This window comes from Cynara cardunculus (genome assembly GCF_001531365.2).
Source record: "Cynara cardunculus var. scolymus isolate 2C chromosome LG 1, CcrdV1, whole genome shotgun sequence".
In the NCBI taxonomy this organism is placed as follows: domain Eukaryota; kingdom Viridiplantae; phylum Streptophyta; class Magnoliopsida; order Asterales; family Asteraceae; genus Cynara; species Cynara cardunculus.
Window position 1 is genome coordinate 17,149,016 of NC_037528.1, and position 13,799 is coordinate 17,162,814.

A 13,799-nucleotide genomic window follows, 5' to 3' on the forward strand; every position below is an offset into this window, starting at 1 on the left:
GCTCCTTTTCAAACTGACAAAACAGAATGCCACACCTCTAACCAACTTCCCCATTATAAAGGCTGTCACAAATATTCTATTCAGAAGAATACCCAAACTACCCTCCAACTACCCTCCACTTACTTACAATTAAACTATTTAAATCTTCTTTTATATGTGAAACGTACAGTAGGCTTATCAATACCCTTGCATGGTACCGATGGAGTGATGATAGGCATCCTTTTCGTCACTGGGAAGGATTAAAAAACCGGTTGTTGGCGCGGTTCCAGTCATCTCAGGAAGGGGACCTATACGAACAATTTTTGGCAATTAAACAGGAAGGGTCGGCACGCGAGTATATAGGGAAATTTGAAATAGTATCGGCACAGCTAAGGGGTATTCCTGAGAAGATTATGCAGGGTACATTCCTAAAAGGGTTGAAACCGGAGCTACGAACTTCCGTGAGGTTGCTTCAACCAATGGACTTAGACCAAGCGATCCAACTAGCTCTGATGGTGGATGAAAATAAAACTGTCAGGAATGGGAACGTGGAAAAAGGGGAAAACAAAAGTCAGCCAGTGCGGACCGGAGTGGGGGGCTCACGGCCGCTTGCCGCCCCACCAACGGGAACCCAACGACCGACAACAGGGGGTAACGAGCAGCCGTTTAAACGGATGACAGACTCGGAACTGGCGGATAAACGGGCTAAGGGCTTATGTTTTCAATGCGATGGGAAGTTCACACCCGGACACCGTTGCCCCGAGAAATCCCTGCGGATCATGTTAATGGATGATGAAGATGATGAGGGGGAAGAGGTAATACCACACTTGGATGCGATGGAGGTGTCGGTACACTCAGGTGGTGGAGCAGTTCCCTGGCTTTCACCTTGAGGACAAAGTGAATTTTCGAGGCGGGGGTAATGATACGTCTCAGCCCGACCCGCACTGGGGTCGGATATATCAGCTTCGCAAAAGAGAGGCAGGAAACAAGTAAAGGGGGGCTGTTTGCAATTTACTTATTCTTAATTATCTTAATTTTGCAATTTACTTATTCTTAATTAGTTGATTAGGATAGATATTAATTAGTTTATTAGGATAAATATGTTTTCCTATTTTTTAGGATTAGGGTATATTTTTTAGGATTAGGGTACGGCTTTATTTAAGGGACCGGCCACCCCATTGTTGGCATTGATTCTAGTATTTTGATTCTTGTCGTAGACATTGGAGATTACTGGGTCTCGAATTCCATGGTTTATTTTAATAAGCATCCGATTAGTGGTATTTTTGGCCGCTAATCTTGATTTTGCCAATTGATTCATATCAATGACTATATAAGTTTAATGGAACGGAATCTGAATGAGTTGAGCCATGGCTTAAGCCTTCGTTGAACAAAGTCCGAGCCTACATACTTATTTCACAAGCCAAGGAAGTTTGGCTTGGCTCGCATCAAATATAGCCATTGGGGGTGTAACAACTTGCATGAAAGAATGTAATACTGGTACCAATGTGTTAATTTGGACTTTCAAGTACTAAAACACGGCTTTAGCCATAATGGTATGAACTTATACCTCATGACTTAGAGTCAAGGTTCTAATTAGCCTGTGGCGTGGCCAGGTCAAGCTCGAGCCTTAGGAGCCACAACATTTTTCAAGGTATGACCTATGGCGACAAATTTGTATATACTTATATATACATACACATATGTTTTTTACTATTACTTAATGAGTCAATGATATAAAACAATTCAAATTAGGTTATATACTAAAAACTAAAAAGGTTAGAAGAATCAAATATCGAGTTACAAAAACAGTGCATTGGGCCATGGCGTGCCACAGGCTTAACGTGGCGTGAGACAGCAGTCTTGAAAAGTTCGGGTAGGCCACAGGCAGCAATAGAAAAGATGGTTGAAGGTCGATTAAGGAAGTATTTTGAAGAAGTTGTTCTGATGGAGCAAAAATTTATCGTGAATGACACCATCAATGTAAAGGTATGTGGGTATCTCAATTCGTGTTTTATGCGACATTATAGAAACTATGACTGAACTTTTTAATATTAAAATCTTGTGCAGACGCTCTTGGATGAACTATCCAAGGAAGTGGGATGTCGTGTGAAAATTGGAAACTTTCTAAGAGTGGAAGTTGGAGGACTTCAGAGGTAAAAGGCTATACAAAACTAATGGTCTGTTTGTTAGCAGCTTAATGGGCCTCACTGCTTATTCGGTCAGTTATATATGACTGTTTGGTAGTGGCTTAATGATATAGAAAGTGGCTTATTCAGTAAGATTCTAGGAGGGACCTTTATGAATAAAGCCAATTTTTTTTTTTCAAATCTGCCATCCCAATTAAAAGAAGATGCTCATTCCGTCAATTAAAAAGCTCTCCCAAACGGGAACCTTCCCAATCTACATAGATAGATTAATCCACACAGGCAGCTTTGTTCTCATAGGACTTAATGGAAAACCAACCAAACTGCCCCTAAAATATGCCCCAAAAGCGAAAGCTGTATGATCAGTGTACGGTTAAAATGCATCAAAATTCATGAAGTTGGTGTTAGTTCTATTTAGTGTACCTCTGATTTTTTCCCTTAATTGGTGTAACAGACATTCAGTTGTTCTCGTTTTGTGCCGATGCCAATTTGTCAAGACATGGAAAAATATCAGGGCAAAATCAACCCGGTAGGCTAAAAACTTCTTTATGAGGTAAAATTGGTACAATATAGGAAGAATTGAACGTTAGTTACACTAAATGAGAAAACAAATATATTTGTTACACAAAATAGGAACTAAGACAAACTTCGTTATATTTTGATGCATTTTTAGGGCACGTTTGGTTTGATGGAATGCTTTTGAAGGATTTGGAATTCGTGGAAGAATTTGGAATCTTTGGTTTGTTGGATTTGGAATGAAATTGAATTCCGTTCTTTATATATAATTTATGAAAATAAATATAAAAAATTATAAAAATAATTAAATTACCTTTTTATTAATTGATTATTAAAAGCAAGTGTTTTAACATATTTTAAAACATTATTACAAAAATACCAACTATCCCCATGGGATTTGTGAACATTCCTTCAAACCAAACAATGGTATTGGATTTTGGAATGTAATTCAATTTCAAATCCCTCTAATCCTATCAAATCCTGCAAACCAAATGTAAGATCCCACATCAGTTGGGAGGGGAATGTAGGTTGCCTAATAAGGGACTAGCCGACTAGATACCTTCTCTACTAGACGCGTTTTAAAATCGTGAGTCCAGGTGTGGACAGACCGGACAATATCTGGTACGGTTAGCCTAAGATGTTACACGAGATAGGGCCTTTAGTGTATTAAGTGCAACCATAATAATTTTCTATGTGCACCTGCAGGGCTGATGCACCTGAAGCTGTAGCTCAAGCCGCATGATCTGGTGACTCGTTTATCTCAATCTCGTCCATTAAAACTCAACGAGGTTTTCCTCTGAGGATTTACATAATTTTTCCGGATCTCTAGTGTATGAACAGCAACGATTTAAGGTTCCGACAACCTTAACACATGATTAGTTTATAGTATTCCATATAAACTGTGCACATGATATTACATATAAGAAAAGAATCTTTAGTGGAATTTAAGGCTGGTCAAGACATTGTTATTGACAGGGTCAGCCAGATGGTCCAAAAGGTTCTGGTATGGTCCAACCCCTGTGACCAGACCCTGAATGAAGTAACCCAACACAGCCAACATAGCCAATCTGCCATTCTTGATTTCCTTTAGCTTCAACTCTTTCATTGACTTTTCATCTTTCCCGAACCCCAACGGGTTGAAGAAGGGCCCACCTGGGTACGCGGGGTTCCCTGATCCCGAAAACCCTTTCTCTAGGCCCAAGAAGTATTGCTTTCCCATGGAGCCTGGGTTATACCAGTCTTGGAACCTTCGGTGCTCGGCAAAACCCATGAGTGCCATTTCCATAACGAATAGGGTGTAAGGGTCTGCCCAGTAGCTGTAGGTGCCGGCTGGGGGGATGACACCGGTTTGGAACCATGGGAGGGCGGTTTCGGCTGGGATGAGACCAAGCTTTCCGAAAATCTCTGGTGCAATGGCTCCGGCTGCACCTAGCATGGCAAACCGTCCATTGATGACTTCTCCGTAGGCTAGCCATCTGGGCTCAATGAACCCTCCAGTGCCTTCTGGATCTGAGAGACCAAGTGGGTCAAACCCAAAGTCGCCTGGGAGACTGCATATTCGAAAAGTTTATAGGTCAAATTGACGAGTATGGTTTTGAGTTTGTCTGTAAATAGGAAGATGAAAGATTTACCTGCCATCTAGGTAGGAGAGAGATTGCTTGGATGCAAACCACAATTGTCTGTTTGCTCCTTGCTGATATACAAAGGAGAAGATGTCAAGTACTCATCAACACACACATACATGTATATATATATATAAAGGGGGATTGAGAGAGAGAACCTTGATAGGGGGAGTAGAAGCAGCTTTGACAACAAATGAAGGCTTTCTTGATGAGGTTTGAAATGGTCTTCTTCCACCCAAGATTTGCCTACCACCCTCAACTGTGGAGGTTAGAGATGATGATACCAAACCTTGTGTTGCCATCTTCTTCAATGCCTGCTACTGCTACTGCTACTCTCAGTTCAAAGAATGGTACACACCTGTAACATAAAGAGGTCTGTGGGCCCACTCTATTTGTGGCTGCCTCATCTTCAACTTGGAGATCAGGTGTACCAATGGGGCTTTTACATGTGGCATATCCTATTAGGATAACAGATGCCTTGTTGGACATTATTTGACACCTGGATGGTCTCAGATTGCCTTTCAAGATCTTGTTGAAACTTGTACTATGTTTGATTGGTCACTATTTTCGGATGTTGATGAGTGATAACGCTACACTTGCCGTAAAACCAACCAATCAAAAGTGTTATGAGAGAGAGTATTTGAATAAATTGACCTTTTAATCTAACTTAATTTTATTCAACTATATTCATCTACCTTCAACTACATCCATCTACCTTTTATCTTCAAATCTGGTTTGTGGTTTAGTCGCACAAATTAAAACACTCATAATTCAATTGTTTGTGTAACCGAAGCCTGAACAGTCTCGGTACACATGGTTGAAGATGATTCCACATGTTGAGGTTGGATTGGGATCAGGTGTTTTCATGTCTTATTGTAGTGCCCAGTTTGTCTTGATGTTGGATTGGAGGGGGATGCAAATGGCAGGGTTGGAAGGTTAATTGGTGACTGGAGTGAATGAGATCGTAACAAGGTTAAGCTGTACTTACCCGACAAGGAATTTCACTACCTTAGGACCGTTATAGTTACGGCCGCCGTTCACCGGCTGGAAGGTGCGGCTGAATTATCTTCTTTTCAAGAAGAGATAATGCTTTGTTAGGTGTTTTGGTTTGACGTTGCTAGTTCCAATCGTAATGCATGACTGTCTATTACAGTGACGGCCTAACAGGAGGATTCATTGCAAATACCCTTTTGGATGTTTTGTTCTAGCAACCGAAAAGAAGTTATAAAATGTTTCCAATAGCTATTTTTACAGGTAAAAATTAGGGATTAGCAGAGTGATTCCATATAAATCGATAAATTATTGTTTATGTAGTTTGATACATCAATCTCGAGGCATACTTAAATACTCATCCATACAAAGGCCCATTTCCTCGACTGCTTTACCCTCGTCATCAACATGAAAAACGAAACTATCTGCTTCTAAACATCTCAGGCTCGTGCTCTGTAAGGAGACACTCTCCATGTCTACACGAAATCGTTGAAGCCCAACACCATCTACACTTATGGAACTATCATGCTCCACCACTTGGTGATCCTGAAGCTCTAACGACCTACGACCGGTGGATGCCTCTAGTGATCGTGGCGGCAGTTGGCGGTGGACGAAGCCATCGGCTGATCGGAGGGCTGCCTCTAACTCTTTGAAAACCTGAGTCATGGTGGGCCTTTGTTTGGGCTCTTTGACCACACATCTTAGGCCCAATAGGCCCATTTTAAGCATGATCTCCATGTTGCATGGCTCCAGCAACAGATTCGTATCCAAGATTTCTTCAACTCTGCCTTGCTCTAAATGAGGTCTCACCTGTATATATATTTACATTTAGCCCCTTGTACTATTACTGAATTACAACGTAGCTCCTTGAACTATAAATTAAATTTGAATGTAAATTAGTTTCGGTCGATTTGATCGGGTTTCAAGGCTAAAGTCATAAACATGAAGAAAAAAATTGTACACCTTTGACGACTTGGTCAACTTCTCAAAGGTGCTTTTGGTAATTAAAATAGTTTAGGGGTAGATATGAAAAACCAAAAAAGTACAAGGGGTCGTATGGAAATTCCTTATTTGACCATTCTAGTTTTCAAACGCAAATAGAACTCTTTCTTACCCATTCGATGATGTGATAACCGGATCGACTCCGGTTCGTATCAACAGCAGGCCGGGCAGAAATTAGTTGCAAGAGAATAACTCCGAAGCTATAAACATCGCTAAACGGGCTCAAATGGAAACTCGTACAATAGGCCGGGTCAAGGTAGCCCGGTGTGCCTTTGATCTGGCTACTCACGTACGAGTTATCCCCGGCTGGGCCCAATCTCACTAACCCGAAATCCGAAACTTTCGCCTCGAACCCATCTCCAATGAGAATATTGCTCGGTTTTATGTCTCGATGGATCACGCTCGGTTTAATTCCTTCGTGCAAATGAGCTATGCCTGAAAACCAGATTTTTGTGAACATATATACAGTTATAAAGTGGGTCTGTTCTAGATTCTCGTACCACGTAAGAATACATGAAACCTTATCCGATTACTTTCTAAAAGAACCATTGAGATGCGAGTAGATATGTATCGGAAAAAAATGGTCAAAATGTAGCCGACTTCGACAAGTGACAATCGTGGTCAGGTTTAGGTTCGGTTTTGACTCGATTTAAAGAAACATGCTCACCTTTAGCAGCTTGGATGGCTATGTTTACTCTTTGCCTCCATTTTAAGGGCTCTCTCTCCCTGCCTTTAAACATTTTATCCATTAGGGTTTCGAATCAACAAGTTAACATGATACAATAAATCATCGATCGATGAACAATTTGTTAATTATTTTAAACTTACCCACGATATGTTCGAGCAACGAACCATTCGGAACGTATTCATAAACCAATATTTGCACTCCCCTCCTTCCTATAATCAGATACCATATTCGGTCAGAACAATTTTGAGTTACAGACTATGAACGACGAATATAAGATAGGGTTTTAATTACCGACCCGTTTGCTCACAGTAGCCGACTAGACCGACCAGGTTCCGATGCTTCACCTTCGAGATTAGCCTCACCTCTATATCACATGGAAAAATGAATGGTTCACATCATACCGAAAAGAAAATTAACCGAGAAATGATCAAAGGGGTACCATTTCGAAATTCTTTTATACTGGTATAGGATTCATCGTGCGGCATTTTGATCGCTAGCGTTATATTCTCTTCAAATGTTCCTTTGTAAACGTTCCCAAATGCACCGGATCCTATCAGACACTCTTTTGCGAAATGGTTTGTAGCAATCTCGAGTTCCTCGACTTTAAATTTCCTCAACATCAACTCCTTAGCATCCATCTTATCTACAAAATTTCCCAAATTTTCAAATAAACACACATAAAATCATGATCATTACCAAATACGAAAGTTCGATAAGTAATTAAACACACCATTATTATTCATGATTCGTTGCCTGAATGCCGTTAACACCTTCTTCTTCTTGCATACACATAACAAGAGGGAAACAAAGAAGATGATGCTACAGATGACGAGAGTTAACCATAAATACTTGTTCTGTAAGATCGAATCGTCAAGCTTTTCGGTCGGAAATGGTGGTTCTGAAGAAACCGGTTGCTTATCGGCCATCAATGAAAAGAATTCCGTCTTCTTTTTTCGGAAAATCGAGAACTAAATTCCCATAATTTCTAAGTCTTTTTTCACTTGGATTATTTGTTCTTGAAGAAACTTGATTCAAAGGGATGGGGTATTGGAAGCATTGGGCTTTTGGCGTTAAGCCGGTAATTTAAATTGTTTCATGTTGTTTTCAGCCTGTCTTATTTTCATATATATATATATTCACAAACACACACTTTTAAAAAAAATGTGTATGACCCATTCATAAACTCAATTATTTGGTCCATCATTTGTGTATTGTTTAGTTGGTATTTGATAATTACTAGAATGTGAAAAGTTTCAAAATCATATATAATTACATGTGATACAGACGTTTAATCATCCATCTATGATTAGACATATCGATTCCAAAGGCATGCAGGTGAATTGGTGAATGTGACTAAAGGTCAAGAAGCAAGGTAACCCTTTATGTTTTGGTGAATGCAACATGTGTTTAATCATATATGATTAAGTGTGTGTCTTACGTGTAATCATATATGACGTTGAAATTTCTCACCTTCTCGTAAATTATCCGCCTTCTCGTTTGAACTTGACCCGAATGACCGTCTTTACATTTAAACTTAACCCTAATTTAATATGTATTTTATCATATAAAATAGAAATAATATATAATTCGATACTAATATATAATACATATTATAATTGCTGTGCCATTTACTTAATGGGTTTTGAAATCTAGAGACCAAGTCTTTTCTCCTCAAGACGGCACATAAAACCAAACATTAACAATCTTTTCTTTTACATCAATTTATTTTTATAATGTTATAAAATAACTGAAAAAGAACAACAATAGAATAGAAAAAAAAATATATGTAATTTTCATTAATCATAAGCCCTTTTTACATGGATAAGTTACGAAATATTTCACTTCTAATCTAACTTTGATATATCTATCTTTATATCTATCATTATATCTATCATTATATCATTTAAAAGATGGTACACTTATCCTACAACATATAATTGGTTTTTGGAATTAACATATATTATATTGTTTAAATTAATGTGTACATGTATATAGGCGACATGGAAAACAACATGCTAGCGTTTTTTCTTCTATTTTCGGTGAACAGTTTGTTTGATCTTCGAGACGAGAAACAACCCCGTTACTGATCGTAAATTTTTGGCAATCAACGTTCAAGGTTAACATCTAACAAGCTTTAGATTTCTTTATAGAAACAATATATATATATATATAGATATATATATAGAGTGAGAGAGAGAGGTGAGTTATTATATAATCCTTTACATTTGTATAACCAATACAACTCAATCTTAACCGTCTATTTAATTTGATGAATATATAATTTAATAGAAGTTTTGATTGTTTCCTAATATTAAAGTATTAATCATAATTAATGAACTATATTTATTTTACATAAATATTCAAATCATAATAAATGAACTTCAATCATTTCTATAAATATCTCAATTAATTGGTTTGCATTGGTTGTACAAATAAACATGATAGCATTTGAAATATATATATATATATATATATATATATAAACAAAAAATATTTTTAACAAATAGACAACATAAGTTTTAAAGTTGGGGTACATTTTGTATTTGAAAACAAATTGGGTGGCCAAAATAAAAAAGAAGAAGTTATACATCATCCTTGACCTGGTCGCAACAATAATCCAAAATAGCAGCGAATCTTTCCCGTCGCACCCACCACACCATTTTATTGTTTTGCCAAATAAGCCATCCAACTTTTACTATTTCATAAAAATGTCCTCAGTTTTCACAAAATCTACAAAAATCCGACGACCTTTGTATAAATAACAATTGTAAACCTGTTTTGTAGCAGCTTAATTGTTAGAATACTATTTATTGCTATTTTGGCGTTTCTTGTTTGCCGCTGTTCAGATTGCCTTAATTTTGATGGTGTTGATCATCAGTCCACGTGCGCGTCTTAAGTTATGTTTTATTCGAGGGTTTATTGTTATTGCACGGGCTATAATTCGTGGTTTTGTTTCTACCTTCTTTTTTATTAACTTGAATATCCAATTTGCTATGCGAGCCGGTTAATACCAGAACGACCACCTACTTTGTGGGTAGTCCGGAGTCGCAACATTTCCTTGAATTTGAACCTGAGACGTCCATGTACTTTTGACGTATTAGAGCCCAAGCTCAAACCAATCAGGTACCACACTTGTGATTTTGTTTCTACCTTTGCAATTGCAGGTGTGCTTTGTAGATCTGATTATTCTTGTTTGTAACCATAGTACGGAGTCAAGCCCCAGAGTGCAAAAAGAACAACACTCACCAAAGGGTCATGGTCCAACTTAGGTACTCGGGTTACAGGAGGTCAAAGGTTCAAATCTCACCAAGTGTGAAGACTGAAGAGCGTGCATGATTATTTGTTATATACAAATATTATATACTTAAAAAACAAACTTCAATGAAGAAAAGACAAAAAGAGCGTCGTTCTAAAGCAATAACTTGCAAAATTTAACACCCCAAGTCGAGAAACAAGAGATTCCAAAGTTCTCGAGTGGAATAAAACTCCGAATGTAGAATAATGTCAACTTTTTATACCTAATCATCGACTCTCAACTGTATCATGATACACATATTATATACCCTAACTAGTATAATCGTCATCGTATACAAAACATCGTGTATTATATAACTTACGGTTTATATAGACAAATAAAAAAACATCTTCTATGTGTCAGAATACGAGAAATGTCGCATTTTTCAGAATTTACAGAGAAGAGAAGAATATTTTCAGAGATCGCGCCTGCATAATGGACAAGATCCATGTCTTACCAGCCATTTATCGATACACGGTAGATGAAACATATGATGACATTGTGGCAAACTTCTCACAGTTTCTCCGAGTTGAAAATCCTGAAGAAATATCAAATACGGTAAGTTTTATGAATGGAACAAGAACCGAATGACGATCCATATCTGGTCTTAAGACTCCAAAATCGTTTAAAATTCTCGAGCCAAGTGTTTCAAGAAACAGAGAGTGAGACGATAAGCTAGCTGATAAACAAGTTATGTTAAGTAAAAACTAACTGATAAGCTAAATGACAATGTAAATTACCTAAAAGGACATCTAGAAACTAACTAGGGGTATAATTGGGGAAAATGAAAAATAGTCCCTGAAACTTATTGAAACGCTACTTGATGTGAAATGATCCAAAAAGGACATGTTAAAAAATTAAAAGGAAAACTATAAAAGGCATAACCGGAAAGAAGTAGAAAAAAAGCACCCAAAGCTTATTGAAACCCTGTTTGAAGTAGCGTTTCAATAAGTTAGCTTATGGTTAATCAAACTGTACTTTTTCAATAATCTCAAAAAAATAAGTAAACTTATGGTTGCCAAAGAAACAAAGGAAAGTGGTATAGATGAATCCGATGTTAAGCATTCGCTCAATGCAGATACATTTCGACACTTCCATTAGCTACCTATGGATCAAGAAATCTTGTTTTCAAGCAATTCTACGAGGAAATCGTGTTACCTGAAGGCATACAGAGCACGAGACTCTCTCCCCCGAATCATCCATATTGTTGTCACTTGTAACGGTGATTTTAGGTATCTTTTCAACCGAATATTCCGGCAAGCCTTTAGAACCACCGATGTCAAATATGTTATGAACCTCATCAAAGCTCGTTTCAACCGCACCCATCTAAATTGATCACCAAAATATCAACAATAAGAAAAGAGGGAACTTCATTTTTCCACATTAGATTGTAGAAACAAGACACAAACTGGGAATTGATTGAAACTTTACCTGGCTTTGTACCGCACTCAACATAGCCGGACCAATCCGCTCACGAACAAGTCTTCCGCTTATCAAGCTTACAATGACGTCGATCTGTCGTAAATGTGACAAAAGTGACATCAGCGATGGGTTTATCGCTAATAAAGAGACTAAAAGTTCGATAGAAAAACAAAGTTACGAGAATTGATCACCATTTCATCATCATTTTCCATGATAAATATGAATTCGATGAAGTTTATCAACTCTTCTCTTCACACTGACCGGATATCTCTTGAAAACTTCGATATATTTTGGGTCAAGAAGGCTTTAAATCAACCATTTTGTTGAGATGCCTTCGAATCCTAATCCAAACGGGAAAAATCCCTTTTCAGTTCAAGAGGGTTACATGAGATCTCATGAAGTAAAAGTAGATATTTGGAAAGTTCTGAATCCATCGACAACCGAGATTTAAATTTTCGAGCCAGAGCCATATTATGACCATTTTCGGTATTTAGGATGCGTTCAGTACGCAGATGGCACTAGACAAAACTAGACACACGAGAGTAAGGTAGGAGGGTGGAAGAATTGTGCAACAGGGTCATGGTTAGTTTAGTAATTTACTAATCTTAAAAAGGGTTTTTGCTATATGCGATATGTACCCTTATTTATATCAGAATTAGGTCAGATCATGCACTGTAAATTTAAAAAATAAGTCTTAGACGTTAATGTTTAAGAGAAGGAAATTATTAGGATAAGGTGCATTTAGCAAAACTCAAAAAAGCAAACCCTGTCATGTCCTAGTACAACAAATTTTTGTTCGGTCGTATCTCGTTACCAAACTCCATATGCGTTAAGATTAACGAAATCAAAGGTCAAAAGTGCATGGAGGTCTCAGGTTCAAATTTAAGGAGAAAAAAATCCCCTTGTGGCCATGGAGTTTCAAATGCGATGACTCCGAGCTACCAGGAACACAGGTGGTATTAGTCGGCTCGCATGGCGGGTTGGATATCCAGGTTAATGAAAAAAAAGGGATCCATCTTTCTTCTCTATTGATAAATCTCCCAAGTCCCAACAACTGGGATTTGTATGTTTGATCCAGAAAATCATGGATGATGGCATCGATATCAGATTCGATTGCAACTCATAAATGGTGAATTGGATTGTACTAAGAATCATCAATTTGTACAGCATCACTTGTGTTTGATCTCTTAATTTCTTCAATTTTGTGAATGGTTATGCATCAAAAACATGATAAAAAGTAGCATAAGAACATGAGATGATAGAATCGCTCACCAAGTAGAGAAGGCATCCGAACCCAGATTCATCAGATTGCCACAAAAGAAGTGAAGATTCGAAGACCTCAATCGAAAAAACAGCACCAGAAATGGCTCCAACTGCAGCACCTCTGACAAATCCACTCTCAGTTTCTTGGCCGATCAGAGCCCCAGTTAATGCTCCTAATAAAGTACCCACTGCATATTCAAAACAACATCAATCAAGAGCAAGAAAAATGGTGAAAAAAAGAGAGTAATCTACCAATTCTTCATGGGTTCACTATCATTTCATCAATAATTCAGGTTAAAACGACTAAGAACACGACGTTTCTTCATGTGTTCACGTCGAAACCCCCCAATTTCAAACCAGAATTCAACAAATTGACGATTACGAACACATCAAATCGAGAACCAAGTAAGAAAACCAAGAGACCCCGATTCATAATATAGAAAACCGACATAAAAAACCCATATAATCAAAAGCCAATCTCCATCAGATTCAATGAGAAAAGAAGAAGAAAACACAAACCTAATGCGAAGAAAAAGGTGAAAATTGCAGAGAAGACGTTCCCAAGAATCGCAGAAACTGCAGAACTGAAGAAATCTTTGACTTTGACAACCAAATTTGTAAATGTAACAGAAGAAATCTGTGAAGAACGAGATGGGTGTGTAAAAAACTCCATTTCTGAATCAGGGTTTTGATTGATGGTATGATCGAAAGGATGCAGGGAGGGTTTTGATGGATGACGGGTACAGAGAGGGTCACGTTGGGTGTGTTGTATAAAATTACTTGGTCGTTGAAAGAAGGTGAAAGGAAACAACATCAAACCAACACAGCATTTATAGCTTTCTCACTTTCTTGTGGATCCAAGACGAGACTTTCTTTTT

General features: G+C 37.8%; 3 protein-coding genes across 3 annotated transcripts; all 3 read right to left on the reverse strand.

Annotated features, from left to right (window-relative positions):
* Positions 1 to 3,507: 3,507 nt before the first annotated feature.
* Positions 3,508 to 4,592, reverse strand: LOC112520336 (photosystem I chlorophyll a/b-binding protein 3-1, chloroplastic-like). Its single transcript, XM_025128688.1, has 3 exons — positions 4,420 to 4,592; positions 4,271 to 4,332; positions 3,508 to 4,189 (listed from the first exon to the last, which is right to left on the reverse strand). Exons 1-3 carry the CDS (start codon positions 4,561 to 4,563, stop codon positions 3,574 to 3,576), a joined length of 822 nt encoding a protein of 273 aa, XP_024984456.1. The 5' UTR covers positions 4,564 to 4,592; the 3' UTR covers positions 3,508 to 3,573.
* Positions 4,593 to 5,584: 992 nt separating this feature from the next.
* On the reverse strand, positions 5,585 to 7,867 carry LOC112518973 (probable serine/threonine-protein kinase PBL11). The gene is made up of 6 exons (XM_025126846.1): positions 7,672 to 7,867; positions 7,381 to 7,584; positions 7,082 to 7,150; positions 6,921 to 6,983; positions 6,366 to 6,688; positions 5,585 to 6,061 (listed from the first exon to the last, which is right to left on the reverse strand). Exons 1-6 carry the CDS (start codon positions 7,865 to 7,867, stop codon positions 5,585 to 5,587), a joined length of 1,332 nt encoding a protein of 443 aa, XP_024982614.1.
* A 2,662-nt stretch (positions 7,868 to 10,529) lies between these two features.
* On the reverse strand, positions 10,530 to 13,782 carry LOC112520328 (NEP1-interacting protein-like 1). Its single transcript, XM_025128677.1, has 5 exons — positions 13,441 to 13,782; positions 12,931 to 13,109; positions 11,668 to 11,751; positions 11,395 to 11,562; positions 10,530 to 10,774 (listed from the first exon to the last, which is right to left on the reverse strand). The coding sequence occupies exons 1-5, from the start codon at positions 13,733 to 13,735 to the stop codon at positions 10,652 to 10,654; spliced, it is 849 nt and encodes a 282-aa protein (XP_024984445.1). The 5' UTR covers positions 13,736 to 13,782; the 3' UTR covers positions 10,530 to 10,651.
* Between the last annotated feature and the right edge of the window lie 17 nt (positions 13,783 to 13,799).

Coding starts and splice junctions, on each gene's coding strand:
- LOC112520336 (XM_025128688.1), bottom strand. CDS start 4,563: ATGGCAACACAAGGTTTGGTATCATCATCTCTAACCTCCACAGTTGAG. Junction 4,333..4,419: donor CTTCTACTCCCCCTATCAAG/GTTCTCTCTCTC, acceptor TTTGTATATCAG/CAAGGAGCAAACAGACAATT. Junction 4,190..4,270: donor CTCTCCTACCTAGATGGCAG/GTAAATCTTTCA, acceptor TCGAATATGCAG/TCTCCCAGGCGACTTTGGGT.
- LOC112518973 (XM_025126846.1), bottom strand. CDS start 7,867: ATGGCCGATAAGCAACCGGTTTCTTCAGAACCACCATTTCCGACCGAA. Junction 7,585..7,671: donor ACGAATCATGAATAATAATG/GTGTGTTTAATT, acceptor GAAATTTTGTAG/ATAAGATGGATGCTAAGGAG. Junction 6,984..7,081: donor GTTGCTCGAACATATCGTGG/GTAAGTTTAAAA, acceptor AAATGTTTAAAG/GCAGGGAGAGAGAGCCCTTA.
- LOC112520328 (XM_025128677.1), bottom strand. CDS start 13,735: ATGTTGTTTCCTTTCACCTTCTTTCAACGACCAAGTAATTTTATACAA. Junction 11,752..12,930: donor TCGGATGCCTTCTCTACTTG/GTGAGCGATTCT, acceptor CATTTACGACAG/ATCGACGTCATTGTAAGCTT. Junction 11,563..11,667: donor TGAGTGCGGTACAAAGCCAG/GTAAAGTTTCAA, acceptor TGATCAATTTAG/ATGGGTGCGGTTGAAACGAG.